Raw genomic sequence first — 15,303 nt, forward strand, 5'->3', positions numbered from 1 at the left:
GGACTCACCCAGCGCCACCTGGCAGGCTCTCCGCAGCTGCCCGTGCGGGGGCCGCTTGGCCTCCTTCTCCGCCAGGATCTTCTCGAGGGCCCGCGACACGAACATGCTCTTGGTACGGGCGTCCTGCTCGCGGCCCGGGGGCTGCATGGCGACGGGGCCGGCGGGGCCGGGGCCGGGGCCGCCCGGGAGCTGCGCCGCGCCTCCGCCCTCAGCGGCCGCCGCCGCTCCGCAGCCACGGCGCCGCCATCTTGGCGCCGTCACGTGACCCGGCCCCTCTGCCCGCCGCCCCGTCGCGACCTGCGACCCCGCGGCGGCAGGCGGGGCCCGGCCTGGGGAGGCCGCTGCCTGGGAGTCGGAGTCAGAGAGTCGTTGGGGTGGGAAAGGGGCTCCGAGATCGTCTGGTGCAGCCGCGCCCCTACCACCACTATCACCCACTAAGCCATGTGCCTAAGCACCACGTCCAACCTTTCCTTGAACACCCCCAGGGACGGTGACTCCAGCACCTCCGTGGGCAACCCGTCCCAGTGCCTCACTGCTCTGAGAAGAAATGTCTCCTCATTTCCAACCTGAGCCTCCCCTGGCGCAACTTGAGGCCATTCCCTCTAGTCCTATCACTAGTTACCTGTGAGAAGAGGCCGACGCCCAGCTCCCCACATCTTTTCAGGCAGTTGCAGAGAGCAATAAGGTCTCCCCTGAGCCGCCTCCAGACCAAACACCCCCAGCTCCCTCAGCCGCTCCTCACAGGACTTTTGTTCAAGGCCCTTCACCACACTAAGCGGAGCTGGCAGCCACGTCCTGCCCCTTCAGTTCCAGCAGGTTGGGTTGGCCCTGCTTAAACCAGGCTTGGTGCCCATCCACGCTTTTTTAAAACCCAGCCCCTTTGCATGTCCCCAGGTGTTGTGTCCCCCAAATAGTGGCTGCATGCGTGCTGAAACTGCAGTGGCAAGGGGAAAACAATGTGTTGGGCGTCGGGTGATTTCACTAGCAGGACATGCCAACTGCAAGCACTGTTATTGCTGCAATTAGTTGCATTGATTGGGTTGGAATTACTGAAAAGGAGGTCACGTTAATATAATACTCCTCATTTTTATAAGGCTTTTAACCTGAGCATCCCAGCATTTCCACCATCACTGCTAACTTCCACAGAACAAGGCCTGTGAAGAGACACTAAGAAAACTGATGTTTCAAAGACCCAAAGTCATGTTAAAGAAGAATCATTAAAAAATAAATTTCACGTCCCAGAAACTTGGTATCCATTTATAACCTGATGCCCAGTTGTTTCTTCTCCTTTTATCCATCGCCCTATGTGGTAGGGTGTCTTATTCCCCAAATCAAATTCTGGACTCTTTGAGAGCCAGTATAATCTATGGAAATCATCTGCAGAGATAAATTACTCATTTGATGCCCTCCTTTAGAACCTTGCAACCATCACTAGCATGCAGTCACCTCTTCCACATCTCTCCACAATGGGCTTAATCAAATTAAGACAGCAATATCTAACTAAGAATACAGGGACCTATTAGATGGTTTATACTGTAATTTTATTTCTCAAACACTGGCATTCTTATCTTTTAAAATGTCATTAATAGACACTTAGTATTGTCAAGTTCTGCAATTTTTGTCTAAAAAGCACTAACGAAGGGTCCAACCACAAATGCCTGTGTGCAGCATTAATATAGTATTACTTCATGTAGAAAATGGGCAGGTGCTATGTGACCACCTCTACTGTCCAGAGGTTTGTGTGAACTGGTTACATGGAGCTGAGGACTCTACTTACATGGAAAACTATGAGTTAGAGTATAGGAAATCAGGTATGATGAGGGTGGACAAGAACATGGGGAAGTGCCTCTATCTGGAAACAGTTTTTAAAGTTACTATCTGAAGACTTGGGTTTTCCCAGGAAATCAGCAGTTCCAGCGTGGCTGTGATAAGAGTGCAATTTTGTGGTTCGTCATTAAGTCACAAATTGTCAGGGTGTAACTGCCTCAAAAACCTGCTAGTTATATCTGTTCTCTTGGCAATAATAGTGTGTTCAGCCTCTTCTAGTATGAGCAAATGCACCATGTAATAAATGTGGGACAATGTTGGAAGGTTAAAGTCCTTCTGAGCATTTATCAGCTGAAGCTGTCATTAGGCAACCGACTTGAACTTTCCTCCACATTAAGTGATTAATACAAGTTTAGAATGGATCGCTATTCCAAGTCAGAATCACAGAAATGCAGGGCTGGGAAGGTCTTCAACAGATCATTTAGTACATCTCCAAGCACTAAGACAGAACGCTGCCTCTTACTGAAAAGCTCCAGTAAAGGAGATTCAACAGCATTTCAGTTTGTTGCCTCCAGTGTTTCACTAATTATGCAGTTAGGAAATTCCTAACATCTGGTCTGGATGTTATCTGCTATCCATTAGCAGATGGAAGGACTCTATATCATAGAGAGAGGAATAACAGAAAAATAGAGACAAATAACATAGAGATCAGAGTATCAAATGATTATTATTATTTTTTTTAAATTAACATTATTTCCAGATTGTGACTAGAGTTTGGATTTTGTTTTCTACTGAAAGTCTGGTTGTTCCTGCATTTTGTTTTAATTTCTGGTCTCTTATACAGAAGATGTTCATACCTGTAATCATATAGGTATGCTGACTTCACTCTTGTAGCCTCAGTAACATAATTGTTTTTACACTGAGGAGATTTCATCCATTTCATCCTTATACTGCACGCTGATACTCTGTGTATTAATTTCATTGCACAATATAGTGAAACCACCTAGCCTATGCTTCTTTAGTAACAACTAACTCCAATAAAAAATTTGAAAAACGCAACTAATTTCAGAATGCTGAGATAGACCATATTTTTCCTGGCGTTTTCCTATCAGGGTTCAGTATGGTATTATTTTAAAATAGAATAAACTGTGTAATCATTGTCTATATTTGCTATTTATTTTTCAAAGTATGTTGCGGATGTAAAGGTGCAGGGTTTTAAGTCATTACATGGTCTAGTATTTGGTATGGAGTATCTAGTTCCATAAAATATGTCGTAATATCCTTTGGGCTTGTAAACGTCTTAAAGTTTTAAACCGTATTTGTATATCTTTGTATGTCTGTGATCACTTAAGTGTTACATTTCTGAGCTTATCACCTTGGACATCAAGTGGTTGAGACAGTTTACATGCCAGGTCGATGAATTCATTTGCATTAAAGACCTAAATACAGATAGCATTATGGGTTTTAATTATAGTTTTCAGACCTCGTTCCCAAAATGCAAAGTCTAAAAAATATGCTTTTCAGGCTTATACTCATTCAGTGTGTCACTGGGAGGGAATTAGGAAGATGTCTTGCTGTGCACCTCATGACTCAGCTGCCTTCTTTAATTCCTACTCTCGGCTCCATCGTAGCTCTGCTATACCGCAGGGTTTCAGATCCTCTCCACAGGATATCCCACTGACTATCGTAACAACCAGGCAACATCTAATTTAATTTGCTCTGTTCTGAAAGGTAAAAAATTCAATACAAACCTTGAGAGCCTCATTACTGGCAAAAAAAAAAAAAAAAGAGAGGAACAATTTCAAATTTCTTCTGGCTACTTTAATTTAGCACATCCAAAATAAGAAAAGGTTTAATAAGTCTCCCTAATAATGGCTTTCTAATAGAAAGGGAGAGATGAAGAAATAGTACACATAAAAAAGTGAGAACAGGATCACCTGTCACAGAGTCAAGTACTGACTGTGAGAGAAGTCAAAAGACAAACTGATTGTTCTTGGACTCAAGAGTCACTTCATTTCAGTGCTGAAATCTGCAGTCTCAGTGTAGAATATGCCTCGGAGAACATGATGGCCTTGTGTTAGGGACAAGTCAGAAAGGAAGATTTGGGTGATGAAAGTTAACCAGTAGTCAGACTTGGATGAAAAATTGTCATATTGGGGACAGTGACAGAGAACAATATAGCCTCCATTAATTTGTAATCCTAAGGAGCAATGGTAATGCAAATAAGCCCTGTCTCTTGAAAAGCTATCAGTTTAGCAATAACAAGATAAACAACATAATATATTAAATACATAAATAATATATTAAATATATAAAATAACAAGATAGTTTTCTTGTACTGATATATTACACCTCCACATGCTAGCATTTTTAAATGCATAATTTTGAAATACGCTCACAATCCAAGAAAAGAGGATCCAAAACCAGTCCCCCAAGAATTGCCCACATTTGTTATTGCTGTCTATGCATCTGATTCTTCTTTCATTTATATTAGTTTAAATCAAGGGTAATTCTACTGTTATCAGTGAAATTACAGTGATGCAGAAGTGACATAACTAAAAGGCAAATAAGGCCCTCAATCTTTTTTGAGGGATGCTGACTTAGTTATTGACACAAAGAAGGCTGTAATTACTGTCAGCAGCATTTGCAGAACTAATTAAGCAGCAGAAGCTCTTCATGTATTGTCAGCCAAATTATCAGTTCTGATTTTAGGACCTTTATGGTGGGACAAGATTAGTTTTCATTGGAGAAGCAAAATGGATATGGTCTTGATTTTAGGGAATAGATTGAGCAGGCAGTTTTGCAGAAATCTTTTTTTAGTTATATGTCAAGCAAAAAACTTGCCTTTCAAATCTTACAGCAGTATTTGAATTCCTAGGTGTATGATTACAACTGAGGTTATGGTTTGGACTTAAAAGAGACAGAAGTGAATACCAGGTTTCAGCTACAATGAGCTTTTTGAGTGTTAGTGGCACGTGAAGAATATGAAGCTGGTGAATGGGAGGCTCTACTATTTAAGGTTTGAGTTACAGGTAGGCTCAAGTCTGAGACTCACTGAGGTTAAGGAAGTTGGTTGTGGGACTGCACTAAGTAACACGTGCTCATACTGAGAGAGAGTTGGAGCCTATTTAGTTTTCAGACAACTTTCGTTTCCCCTTATGATTTACAACAGAATTCCTGCTATGAGTAGGATTAGAATTTTCAATGGTTAGGATTGAAACTCACTGGGGCTGTTGCTAGGCCTATTTTACATGGACTAATTTGCATGAATTCAGGGAGGCATCATCAGAGGCTATGGATATGTAAGGCTGAAAGTGACTGCTTACTTCAAGTTGACAGGAGATTCAAGAATAGGTGCAGAGTTAGGAAGCAGGCTGAGCTTTGGGTTGTGAATCCTGTAGGTTGTGGCTTTGGGTTGTGACTCTGTAGGTTAGGCTAGAGTTTATATTAGGTTTCTGGGTTCACAGTAGCGCTCATAACATCAAGTTTGCCAATTGTGTTCATCTTTTGAGATAATAAAGATCTATTCTCAGCATTAAAATTATGGCCATGGTAGAATTAGTGTTAGAGTTTGGATTCTACCAGGGTAGGCGAGTTAAGTTCAGGCCTGAGTCTGATGGGGTGGTCACATTAAGTTTACAACAGAATCTATTGGGGTAATGCAGACTGTGCTCCGTTTTAGAGAGGAGTGGAGATGGATTTCCTCCTTAGGATCAACACAACAGTCAAAGTGAGGACTGAGGTTAATTTTCAGGGTAGGGTTCTTGAGTATACAAGCCATTGTTCAGAAAGGTGTTCAAAAAGCAGACAAGATAAATTTACTGTTGATGCCATCAGGCACTGATGAACAATTGTGCTTTGGACTGCTGTAAACCACAAGCTGAGAGCTAACAGGTTAAACTTATGGCTAGAATTAGGCTTTGATAATAAATTTGCTAGCAAAGATGAGCCAAGATCAGTCCTTCATTTACTGGAGTAAAATAAGAGATGTTTGGAAAAATAGTATTAGTTTTTGGGAGATGAAGAACTGCTTGCTTAGAGCTATCAGCAAGGAGGATGGAGCTTATTTTGAATATCAGTAAGATGAACTCTATAGTGTCTAGGAAACTGCATTTAGTTCAGGAGCTAGATGATGAAGACAGACTTTTTGCTCAAAGTTTTCCATACAGTTTATGTTAGGGCTAAAGTTAGATGTGAACTTATACGGGACAGCTGAGTTTAGTCCTAAGTTTGGGTTGCTACTGTTACAAGTCAGCAAACCATGATTAGTTTGGTGACTCACATCCTTTTAGCAATTGCTATTATGCATGGCATCAACATCATCATTATTTTAAACCAAAAGAGACAGTCAGTTATCCATGCCAAATGGAACATCTTTCAGGAAACAGTTTCACACATGCAGGATAATCTGGAAAAAAAATGATGTATGTCACTCCCCACTAGATACCACGTGCCGTAAATATCACCATATAGAAAATTTAGGTATCTCGAACAGGTTTGCAAATTTCTTTTCTAGAAACAGGCTTAAAAATTATAAATGTCCTTTTGTCCCTAGAAAATACTTTGAATTTGCCTCAGGAGAAGAGTACAAAAGATCCTGCATGTTGCATACAGTGTGTTTATGGGATGCATTCTTTCTGCTTGAATTCTCCTCAGTCTGTTCCACTTCTCACCAGTTTGCCTTTGTTTGACTTTTGATGCCCTAAGAAAACTTGTTACTGCTGTTTACTCCCCAAAACAGCATATGTGGTAAAAATCTATAGCTTATTCTTACAAATATAATAGAACAGGAAATGTGAAGAATGGAAATGTTTTCTGTAGCAGTGTTCAAAAACTGATTAAATCCTTTCAGCCATTCCGTAGTTTACAAAATTGAGAAGACAATATAACTCTCCAGCAGAGGCCTTTCCTCAGCCACAATAAAAACAACTCAGAAATACTGGTATTTATGCCATATAGCAAGGCATTCACCCTCATGATGATATTCTGCCTAGGTTGGGGTCCATGACAGAGAATATCAGGGCTGTTAATTATGCTTTCCTGTTTTATTACTGACCTGTCTCTCACTTGTTTGGGCTATTATATTTCTGCCACTGTGCACACATGACAAGGATCATGTGCTAGGATTTCCCACCCACAACCCAGAACCACTCTCATTTCTGTTTTCTTGAAATAGAACTCTCTTCCTCTTTGTTCTTTTCTTTCTCTTTCATAGAAATTTGACTATATTTAACATACAGGCATGTTCCTTGCTTGTTGGTAATGAGGAGAGAGCATGCAACTGGATATAGAGGCCAAGGATCCTTGAATCATTTGTACCAGACCAATGAGTTGATTTGATCGAAGACTGCTTGATTATACAAGAAAAAATGTGGAAGAGGTGGAGAATAGTTCCTTTAAAAATCAGAATTCAAGCTGGTGGATGCAGCTTTTACATTATATTGTTACCTTTTCCCATTACTTCCATGCCAAAAAGATTACGCTGGATAACTGGATATTATTCTGAGGTGTTCCCTGAGGTGATCTCTGCTCTGACTGGGTAATACTTGGGGCACTTACAACTGGAGACAAGTTATTCCCACAGAGCATTTTCCATGCTAATTTATATAAGGACAACAGCTGCAGAAAGATGGGTCAGTTTTGGGTTGGACCTGGTTGGAATGCCAGAAATATAAGGCTATGAACCCACAGCCAGGCTGTTACTGAATAAAAAATGCTGTCTGCATTTGACATTGGCCTTCAAAAGGCTTAGATCTTTCAGCTTACCCCTGCCTGTTTGGAGCATCACCTACTGCTAAAGAAATTAGTCCTTGCTCACATATCTAGATAGTTTTACTTTGCCTAAGTGGAATCCATGGGTATCTCTAATTTGTGTTTTATGGGCCACTACATGTCTTCTTTCAAAACAGTTCAAGCAAGTCAGCAGAACTGATCCCAAACTCAACCGGAGGATATGGTGCAGCTTACACAGTCACCCCATATGCTCGGGCAGACTAAGTGTAATGTGTCTGTAAATAATCTATGATCAGGCTTTGTAAGGCAGCCATATAAATGGGAGGCCACAGCCAGTCTTGTGGCTGCTCATCAGAGGCCACATAGATTCTTTATCAGTATTCATACTGGTAATAGTATACATTTTACTGGAGAAAAAGTGGCTTTACACAGCTCACAGAAAGTATCCCTACAGCTTCATGACTAGAAGGTTTCAAGAGAGGCAAGTCAGTGGGACAGAGAAGGATCTGGCTGCACCTTTGCAAGCAACACTGCAAAACTGCAATGAACCACGGAGTATGAAATGAGAGTACGTTCCATCCAACATTGTGACAAGCCAACAATCCACAGCATGGCCTAATTCTCTGGAGTCTGCAATGATTGCACAGTGAAAGAAGGGAACACTTTCACATTTTCTGAAACATTTTACATCTTTTTTATTTGCTATTTTTGCCTGAACTGCCCTTATGGGTTTTCAAACCACTTCTGCTGTGTGCAATCTACCCATCCAGCTAGGGAACAGAAACGTTTCTGGGTAATTTACATAACCAACTAACATGAACAGCTTGAATTTCAAACACCAGTTGTCAGATGGAGACAATCATGGTAAGTTTGAGATAGAAAATGATCCATAGACAGAATATTTATGTTCCTTCCCCTCACCAGTGTATCATCATGAAAATCATGCTTCGCTTATAAATCCCAATTCTTCATACACCATAGGGAAAAAAAATAAAATGTTATGGAATCAATATGTGGAGTGAAAATCAAGATCCCAAACCTGCAAAAGACAAATAGAAAAAAATGAGAGGCCGCCTAAAACCACATCTACTTGGGAGCAGCCTGTGGGAGGAAAAAACAGGCAGCAGCCCTGGGTAAACCCTTCCCTCTGACTTACTAACTTTGCTCATTGCTCCTGCTGATGTTGGTGTAATGTTGCAACTAACTGCCTCTTCAAAAATCAAACCTGTTATTTAGGTGGTAATAAATATTATTTGAATTTATCCTGATGTTAGATATAGCACTTGTGATATTGTTCATAGCTGAGAGCATGTCTGCACTAGGCTTATAACTTGAAAAAAAAGTAAGAGAGCTAGATGCCCACGCTGAGTAAGATGCACAGTTTCCAATCATACCATCATGTTCTTGTTAGGCTGGTTTTTCCTTTTCCGATTTTACCACTTGTTCAAACTAGTTTTCTTCACTTGAGGGCGCCAAAGGTCTAGTTCCATAAAGGGAATAAACTTGAGTTTGCCAGCACTACTGCTGAGAAGTGTCGCACAGCAAAACAAAACAAAACCAAACCCGCCATTCTTTGACCTCTGAAGTGCAAATAAGGGCTTTAGTTACACATGTTAACATGATGAAATCTTCGGTTCTGGAGGTGGAAAGAGGTTATCATCCTAGAGATCATAACAAAAGACCACGTGCCGCTGTCTGACTTGGATCAGATGTCCAGAAGCTTGTAGAAGAGAGGAAGGTCATGAGTACTCCTCTGTGACCAATACCCCTTCCACACAAGTGAGTAGACGGACACATGACAGAGTTAGCCCATTAGGCTAAACAGAGACCTGAAGATTTTGCTTTTATTTGCCTCCATTGCATTTGTTCCTAGTCCCTCCCAATCCATAGATGTCTGAATTCATAGCTACCATTTAGCTCGTTTTAGTTCTACAACTTAATATTTAATTCAGAAGTAGATCTGGTTCTCTCACAGTCTTAAAGAGTTTACTTCATATTATCTTTCTCTTCCCTCTAGCTTCTCCTTTTCAAAGAGCTTTTTATGGCATTAATCTACACAGTAGTCATTAATATTTTTTAAGATCTATAAGCAGAATATCTACTTTCTGTCACTTCCTCACAATTGAATTGTCATTCAAGCTGTAAAATACTTGCTAAACCCAAGATGTAACAAAAGCAATATTCCACTGATGTCACAAGCAAAGCCACCTTTCATAGCTAAATCACATATGACTAATATATTGGTCATGCTAATGTGCTGGGTTGTATTTTAAATGTTTCTAATGACGTTCTGTAACTATTTATATGACTACTGTTTCAGAATAATCTGGCAATTCAGTTGAAACATTTACAGTCTGTTTGAGCTACAAGCCCACTTCCCACCATGGTTTCAGATATTTTAAACACCCCTGTCCTCTTGGAATTTTTCAACTGTTCAATTATTTTGTTGACAGTGCTATATAAATGAGAAGGCAACAAGACAAGATGCGTTAATTTTTATACATGCAAAATCAGAGGCTGAATCAAGGGTCACTGAGGGTCCCCTAGATGCTGATTGCTACCATTTTTCTGCTACTATGCATAGTTTCGTATACTACCCACACCTCCTTCCTGAGCTAAAGGCAGGTGTATGTCCCAGAAAACCCTCCCTCAACTACTTTATGCTATTAAAAACCAGATGGCTCAATTTGCCATCTAGTCAAGGACAAGCACGGAGGTCAGCATGTGGAACAGCAGTCTCCCCCCTCCTTGTGGGGCTTGCTCAGTTGCCCATCCTGCTATAGAAACACAATCTGGCTAAGATAGCCTACTTTCCTACCCACTAGCTGAGACACTGAGCACAGTCACCTGAATTCCCAGGTCTCACTGAGGTGGACACAGAAAGCTTGCAGGGGATTATGAGCATAAAACCTGTCAAAACTGAGAGGCATGAAGGCCCCTTGTAAATGTGCTTATATGCCCTTTGACAGGTGGGAAGGTTGTCTGCATTCTTGACTAAGCAAGGCATCCTGTGCATGTCTGTGCTCATGGACAATGAAGAAAAATATGTGAAGAAAAGTGACAAGAGAGGGAATGAGCTAAACCATTGGAAAATCCTGAACTGTCTTGGGCCTCCTGGAAGGAGAAAAGCGAAATACTCAAAGAACATGTCCTCCCATATTGCACACAGGGCAATTAGGACGGCACTGTCAACAGATACTGATCACAGGGGACAACATGAGCAGCAGCACAACCTTGTCCCTATTACATGACATGGAAACCGCAATGCAGTAAACGAGGCCAGAGGGAAAGCTATGAGGCCTTAAATCTGCATATACTTTGTCTACAGCCTGTTGTTCCAATCGACATTTCCTTTAACTCCAGTATTGATCAGTGACTTGTACCCACCCAGTAATTTAAAACCGAGTTGTTTTCAGTGACACTCATGTCAGTATGTATGAAGAAAGACAAGATTATCCAAAGGGTGTATTTCTGATTTTCATGCACAGGTATGGAGGTGGCACATGTAAATCACCAAAATTTGCTGTCCCTGGGTACTTGTGACACATTTGCTAACCAAAGGGCGTGGGACAGTCAAACCTGAACCAAATGCCTATCTCTTGCTTGGAGAACAGTATAAAGACTGTGACTTGGAAAAAATAAAAAGTTGTAACTATTTACCCAAAATACTCTGTAATCCACACCAGGCACTAGAGAAATATACAACAACAACAACAACAAAAACAGATTCTGCTTCTAATTACAGACGCAATAAAAATTGTGATCCTTTAACCTGTGTAACACATCTGCTTTCTTACAGTAAATTGCATAAACTCCTGCATGGTAAGCACTGCTTTATTCTTAGCATACAGTATGATAGATCTTCTTGTTTCTTAAAGTTTTAACAATTCCTAGATAAAATGATATTTGATCTGATAGTAAAAGACAGACACTTAACTTTTGTCCTTTTTCAGATCAGTAAGTATTGATGGTGTTTTACGTGTTATCTTTAAAGGAAATTTCAAATGCTTGCACTGGCTTCATGTGCTTGTTATATTAAAATGCAGCCCTAGGAATTTAGAAATATGTTTCATATAGGCATATGGTTAAGTAACATTTTACTAAAAATAATAGAAAGCAGGAGGAGAAAGAGATTTAAAAAAAAATCAAAACAGAGGTATTAATTCCTTTCTGCACCAGCTAATTCAAACAAAGCCAAAACACAACCAAAGCATTTGGAGGCAAAAAACTTTATTGCATTATGCACTTCAGTATGGTCAGTCTGGTGGGAAAGACTTTGAGTAACCTGACTTTCAGAAGCGATGGGTGCATTAACTCTGTGTAGAGGCCATAAGTCAGGTCATGGTGTTACTTACTCACAAAACTGTAAGGTCAGAGGAGAAAGAGATCCGTATTTACAAGAAAATATTGTGCACACTGGTTTCATAAGCAGTGAAATCCCCTGTAATTTTACGGCTTGCATTCAGAAGCTGAGAAAGCAGAAGTTTTCTGGGGATCTCACAAGCGTTCCCGCAAATTTATTTTGTCTCTGATATTTTGCTAGCAATCCAGCTAGCGAAAGAGAACTACAGCTAGCAGTACAGCTGCTCTTGAGGCAATAAGAAGCCGCTGACATGTAATGTGAGTTTGCCTCAGCCCAATATGACCATTTCTAGGCTCGGCTGGAACAGAACGCACTCTGTAGTGCTATTCAACCATGGAGAGAGTTCAGAATGAGGCAGAATGTGAGAGTGGTTTGTGCCAAACAATTTTATTGGCTCGGATGGTTTACATCTGGCTTATATTTTAGCTGAAACCTCAAAAATTGTTGATAAATGACTTGGATGACTGATTATGGCTCATCCCTATAGGTAAATGCCCAACCTACAAGATTATCCATTTCAGCCCTTACTGGCTTGGGTGTGTTTTCCATTTACCACAACCCCACACTGATGTGTTGAGTCCACAGAGTTCTTTACTCTAGATTAAGGAAGGCAACAAAGAACAGATAAGGTCTCTTGTGTGACCCCTCCTCTGACACATACCTGTAATTTATGTGCAGAACAACCCACAGCTCCAGTCAGATGATGGCAAGTTGGTTCATTTGAAGATACAGAAAGCAGAAAATGGGATCAGAATTTCTTTCCTATTCTAATATTGTAATATATACCAAATTTTAGCATGATATACAAAGACAAATATTAAATATGTCCCAGGCTTTTGCTTTCTGTGCTAAAGTGAGGTTGAGTCAACAAGTCCCAGTAAGATTACCGTAGTAGCTGAAGAAGGTACTCTTCTAGGATGAGATCAAACCTGGCAGCCTTGTGAACTTTGTAGTGTGAAATCCAAGCATTTGTGAGGAAAGAATACAAATCCCCAAAACATCAGATTACCTTAAAAGGCACAAGATTTTACAGAATTTAAAATGGGTATGTTCTCTACTAGCCTTCTGATCATAATGATTCACGTTTTGAAGATTTTCTCTGCAATTCCCAAATCTATGCTTCCACTTAAAAATGAAAGAAATGCTCTCACTGATCATGGTTATTTTCCTGAAGCAGCAGTGGCATATCATCCATGACAGGATATGTTAAACTGAGTATAGAAATTGCTTTTTTTTTTTTCTAACCAGAATGTCACTCAAAATAGCCCTGACTAGTAAGATTGAATTAGAATGATCTCATCCAGAGATTTCATAAAAAAGTGATCACACACTCTTTTTCCACCATTCTACAAACATCTCCGTACTTTGATGAGAAAACAGGAAACACATGTCTTCTATAAATGACCAGGACAGATAGGACAATGCTATGATTCCCACAGTTAACATGTACCAAACTTCAGAACAAGTAGGGAAAGCAGCACATCAGTCTTCTTCACAAATAAATATTTAGGAACCCCCAAAAGGGAAGAAATAACATGCATTCTCAAACTTAATAGCTACCAAGCAGATAATTAATCTGCTAGTAAGAGCACTGCGAATATGATAGATATACAAAAATGTGCACATGAATGCAGTATCTCTGTTTTACAGTCTCAAAAATTAAAAGCTAAAATGTCAAAATGGAGCCGTGGAGTTGGCCTGTCAAAGAAAGAATTGCCACCAATGTGATAACAGTGGTAGAGACTAAGAGCTCTGCCCTTTACATGTTTAGGGATGCTTTTGTTGATGATTTTGCATTGTATTAATGAATCCCTTTTGCCCTCCTGATAAGTCTCTAACTGCTCAATGTATCACACACCCACAAAATAGTCTACATGAAATACAAACACTGCCTCACTGCGGGCTCCTTTCCCCTGAGCACCAAATGCACCTGGGCTTTCTGACACATGCCCGTGATTTAAATATAATGTCTTAATCTCCCAAGACACATAGTCCTGATGTCAAGTTAGATACACTTGGCAAACAGTGCTCTCATCGTACTGCTGTGAAGAATAATGCGTTTGGCATCATTCTCAGAACTGCTTTAAAAATATATTAAGACCACATTTGCTGATTTTCTGAGGGGAAAATTAGAGTTCCTTGGCTAGTTTAAAAGAAACACAGACTAGTTCAACATTACTACTGAATATGGCACTGTGCTGCGTACATGACTGGATGATGTGTTCTTATGGTTAGAGGCATACAAGGAAAGGAAGCCTTTCAAACAGAGCAGAAGGCAGATAAATAGGCAAGGAATACATGTATTTGCATGTATGTGTGAATCAGTGCCAATTACTAGAATTACCACTGAACTGATGTAAAGAGCTAGTTGTAGCAAATATGTCTGTAGTACAAGACATAAATCAAGTGCATACAATGCCTAACAGGTGGACACAGTTCACAGTTTGTATAAGCTACTTCCTTGGCAAGAAGCGTCTCTGGATGTCTGCCCAGGGGCCAGGTGCTCCTCACTGATTGACAGGGCTAACCTCACAGCACTTCCCCCACTGGCATATTGCTATATATTTTACGTTAGGAAGGAAACCTCACCCTAAGAAAGATGCAGAATGGACAGAAAATTTCTTGGGAAAACAGCACTGCCTGTACAGTAGCTCAGTTCCCAGCCCAGCACTAGCAGAAACTCCCTACAGATCTTTCCCCTTCTGCTGCCCATTTTTAATCATTTCCAGAGGGAATGATTCTATTTATTCTGCTTGGCTTCTAGCTGTTTTCTCTGCTGTCCAGTAATGTACTAGTGGATCTCCCAAGGGACTCCACATTGATTCACTGTCTCAGCTCTCTACATTTTTTTCCAGCGCTGCATGCCCTAAAATCAATAAATCCAGTCTGGTAAAGAGTTCTCCTATTGCTAACAGTACAATTGAGGTAACTGGAGGATTAATAAAACAAATTATTGAGTGGTTATTTATATGAGAATTCAGGTGGTATTAGCAAGGTACTTCATCATGAGGTTTAAATACAATTCTCTCTCTCTTATGCCCACAGTTTCCTTCAAATCCAGATCTCAGACCTTCTGCATCTTTCGGGCCAACCTCCTGCCATGCGCCTTACACTGAACTCCCATTCCTACCCAGGGCAGATCTGTAATTTGAGGAAAGGACTCTGACAAGATATCTGAACAGCACCGGGTAATGTCATGATAAGAAAATACGATCATTTGACAGGAGGAGCAATATAGCTGTATGTACACAGTGCTGTGCCAGACAAATTAGATCAGCTTTTTCTGTAATTAGTCCACATATAGTGCTTCACTAATGCAATGATGCTCTTCCAGCAATAAAGACCTGTGAAACTAACATCAGTATTACTGTGTGGTGCTGATAGTTTACCTTTTACCTTGATATTTAACCCTGAATTAATTTACAAAGGATAATAGTCAT

General features: G+C 40.5%; 1 protein-coding gene across 2 annotated transcripts in view; it reads right to left on the minus strand.

Moving 5' to 3' along the window:
- ARFGEF2 (ADP ribosylation factor guanine nucleotide exchange factor 2) overlaps positions 1-15,303 on the minus strand; it is a 61,441-nt gene that overhangs the window by 35,643 nt on the left and 10,495 nt on the right. Inside the window, exon 1 of one of the 2 annotated variants that reach the window (XM_035548317.2) lies at positions 9-270. The exons of the other annotated variant lie outside the window; for it this stretch is intronic. Within the exon in view, the coding sequence (XP_035404210.1) occupies positions 9-147 (139 nt within the window). The 5' untranslated portion in view covers positions 148-270. Of the gene's footprint in view, positions 1-8; positions 271-15,303 lie in introns of those variants that run through there. 2 annotated transcript variants of the gene reach the window in all.

Source organism: Cygnus atratus, chromosome 16 (assembly GCF_013377495.2).
Source record: "Cygnus atratus isolate AKBS03 ecotype Queensland, Australia chromosome 16, CAtr_DNAZoo_HiC_assembly, whole genome shotgun sequence".
Classification (NCBI taxonomy): Eukaryota; Metazoa; Chordata; class Aves; order Anseriformes; family Anatidae; genus Cygnus; species Cygnus atratus.